Source organism: Buceros rhinoceros, unplaced genomic scaffold, assembly GCF_000710305.1.
Source record: "Buceros rhinoceros silvestris isolate BGI_N320 unplaced genomic scaffold, ASM71030v1 scaffold20664, whole genome shotgun sequence".
Classification (NCBI taxonomy): Eukaryota; Metazoa; Chordata; class Aves; order Bucerotiformes; family Bucerotidae; genus Buceros; species Buceros rhinoceros.
The window spans coordinates 2,837-5,158 of NW_010406747.1; the positions used below are offsets into that span (position 1 = coordinate 2,837).

At 54.8% G+C, this 2,322-nt stretch overlaps 1 protein-coding gene across 1 annotated transcript in view; it reads left to right on the plus strand.

The window, feature by feature from the left end:
* Nucleotides 1-344: 344 nt before the first annotated feature.
* Nucleotides 345-2,322, plus strand: part of LOC104491782 (electroneutral sodium bicarbonate exchanger 1-like) — a 10,965-nt gene continuing 8,987 nt past the window's right edge. The window contains exons 1-4 of the mRNA XM_010134250.1: nt 345-350; nt 1,348-1,429; nt 1,510-1,644; nt 2,199-2,308. Of these exons, the coding sequence (XP_010132552.1) occupies nt 345-350; nt 1,348-1,429; nt 1,510-1,644; nt 2,199-2,308 (333 nt within the window). The remainder of the gene's footprint in view (nt 351-1,347; nt 1,430-1,509; nt 1,645-2,198; nt 2,309-2,322) is intronic.

Consider the following 2,322-nt stretch of genomic DNA (forward strand, 5'->3'; position numbering starts at 1 on the left):
AATGGAGGAGATAAAATGGAGATTTGACAATAGCAACTGCAGCTGAAATCCTCATCTCTACTGTCACGAAGAATCTTTATGATTAATGGATCATTATTAGTCCCAGGGGTGGCTATGCCAGGGTGGCATTTGAAGTTTTACTTGAAAATTACAGCTGTGGTGGTTTTGGGCTGTTTCCCAGGGCACGGGGTAGCTCTTCCTTCTTGGATCCCGTCCACCTGCTCTGCCGGTTCTCCCAGTTTTCTCAGGATTTTGCTCTTTTTCAAACTTCCCTTTCAGGGATCGAGGGGTTGGGTGCGACTCTTGGCGCGTTGGTTTGGTTTGAAGGGATTTTGGTCGCCGCAATGACGGCAAGGGGCGCGCAAAGCCGCACCTCAGCAATTGAATAGTCCCAAACCTTCCCCTTTGTGCCTTTACTGAAGGAATAACATGAAAAGTGATGAAATCTGAAGGGTGTTGGGGCACCGCAGGGTTTTTCTTTGCATGGGTGAAGAGACAATGCTTTTCTTGGACGAGCTACTGTCCATGTGGGCAAGGAAGGCAAAACCGAGCTGCGATGATGTATTTTCTTTAGTATTCGAGGCATCCTCAGCAATTAAAAGCACAGCCTGAAGAGGGGAAAAGAGATCTCAAGTGTTTCCAGGTGGCCCTTCTTCAAGCCAACGCTGCAACTTGAGTGTGAGAGGTGGTTGGGTTTTTCTTGCACTGAACGTAGTAACGCGGGTAATCCCCTTCCCCGGCCCTGCTGAGGAGGGGACAAGAGAGCCAAAAAGACCTAGTTCTCTTTGCTCCCGTTGTTCTCCTTCGGCTTTCGAGGCATGAGTGCTCTCGGTGTGACGCGGGCAGGGCGCTGGCAGGCAGGGAGGGCTTCGGCACTCAGCCCTCGGCTTTCGCCAAAAGAAAAATGGTCTCTGCTGCACCAGGGGAAGCCTGAGCCTGGTTGAGCTGAAGAGGAAGCTTCGTCCTTGCAGGTTCTTGAGGGCCTTTGGAGGTTGGTGGTGGCCGTGTCCTGTGGCCAAGTGCCATCTAGTGAGTCCTGCGGGTATCACGTTTGGAGGCTGAATCTTGCTGCCATCACCAGTGCAGCTGGTTTTCACTCCCCCAGTCTGGAAATCCTCACGGCCTCTTATTGCAATGTGATGTTCAGGGGCTCTTTTATTTGGGTGGGGGAAGAAAAACCTCCTACAAGGGCGTGTGTTTCGGGCCGTGCCTGGAGGAGGAGGCCCGCAGGAGCGTGACGCTTGTGGACTCATGTGGGCTCCAGGGCAGAGGAGGGCTAGGAGGACCTAAGGGTGCTCTACACACCCCACCCCAGCTTCGACCTTCTTCTCTTTGCTAAATAAACAGAGTCATGATGAAGAGGCGGTGATTGATCAGGGAAGAACGAGCAACGTTGTTAATATTCACTATGAGAAGGAGGAGTTGGAAGGTGGGTCTCTGCAGGGCAGAGGAGGGGTTGGAAGGTGAGTTTTAGCCACTGGGGCTGGATCGTTGGCAGCTTTTTCACAGGCCACCGGACCCTGTACGTGGGCGTGCGGATGCCGCTGGTGAGACCAAGCCACCGGCATCACCGACCCCACAGCCAGAAGCATCGGAAAAGGGACCGGGAGAAGGAGTCTGCCCCGACAGAGCAGGGTGACCACTGTAAGTCCCACCGTGGAGTTTGCTATGTGGGTCTGGGGTCTTCTGCAAGCAGGACCATGGGGATGGTTCGTGTTTCTGGCTGTTCTTCCGAGGGGAAGTGGCGTTATTTAGCAAGACCCCCTTTTCCTAAACTTTTCTCAGTTGTTTTTTTTTAAGGCAGTGAAATGCACAATGGCTTCAGGCTCCTCCTCCTCCTCCTCCTCGGGGACGGGGTCCTGGGCAACCTGCTCTGGGTGACCCTGCTTGGGGTCACCACAGTGGGGCTGGACTAGACGACCCGCAGAGGTCCCTTCCAACTCCCGCTGTGCTGTGTTGTGTGAACCTGGCTCCACCAATGGAACTGTGGGGAAGGAAAGCTGCCCAGCCTCGTGCAGAGCTGGAGGAGATGCTCCTCCTTCTCCAGGGCTCTCTGCAAGCCTGAACAGACCCAGGGCAGAGGGTCCAGCCCGGTCTTCATGGCTCACCTGGTGCTGATTCGACGCCACTTTGCATGCGAGCTGCATGGGCAGTATTCTGGCATGGTAATGGGATGGGGCATTGCCTTCTGCCCGCAGACACCCCATCCCAACGGGTGCAGTTCATCCTCGGGACCGAGGAGGATGAGCAGCATGTCCCTCACGACTTGTTCACCGAGCTGGACGAGATCCACGTCAAAGAGGGCGAGGGTGCTGAGTGGAC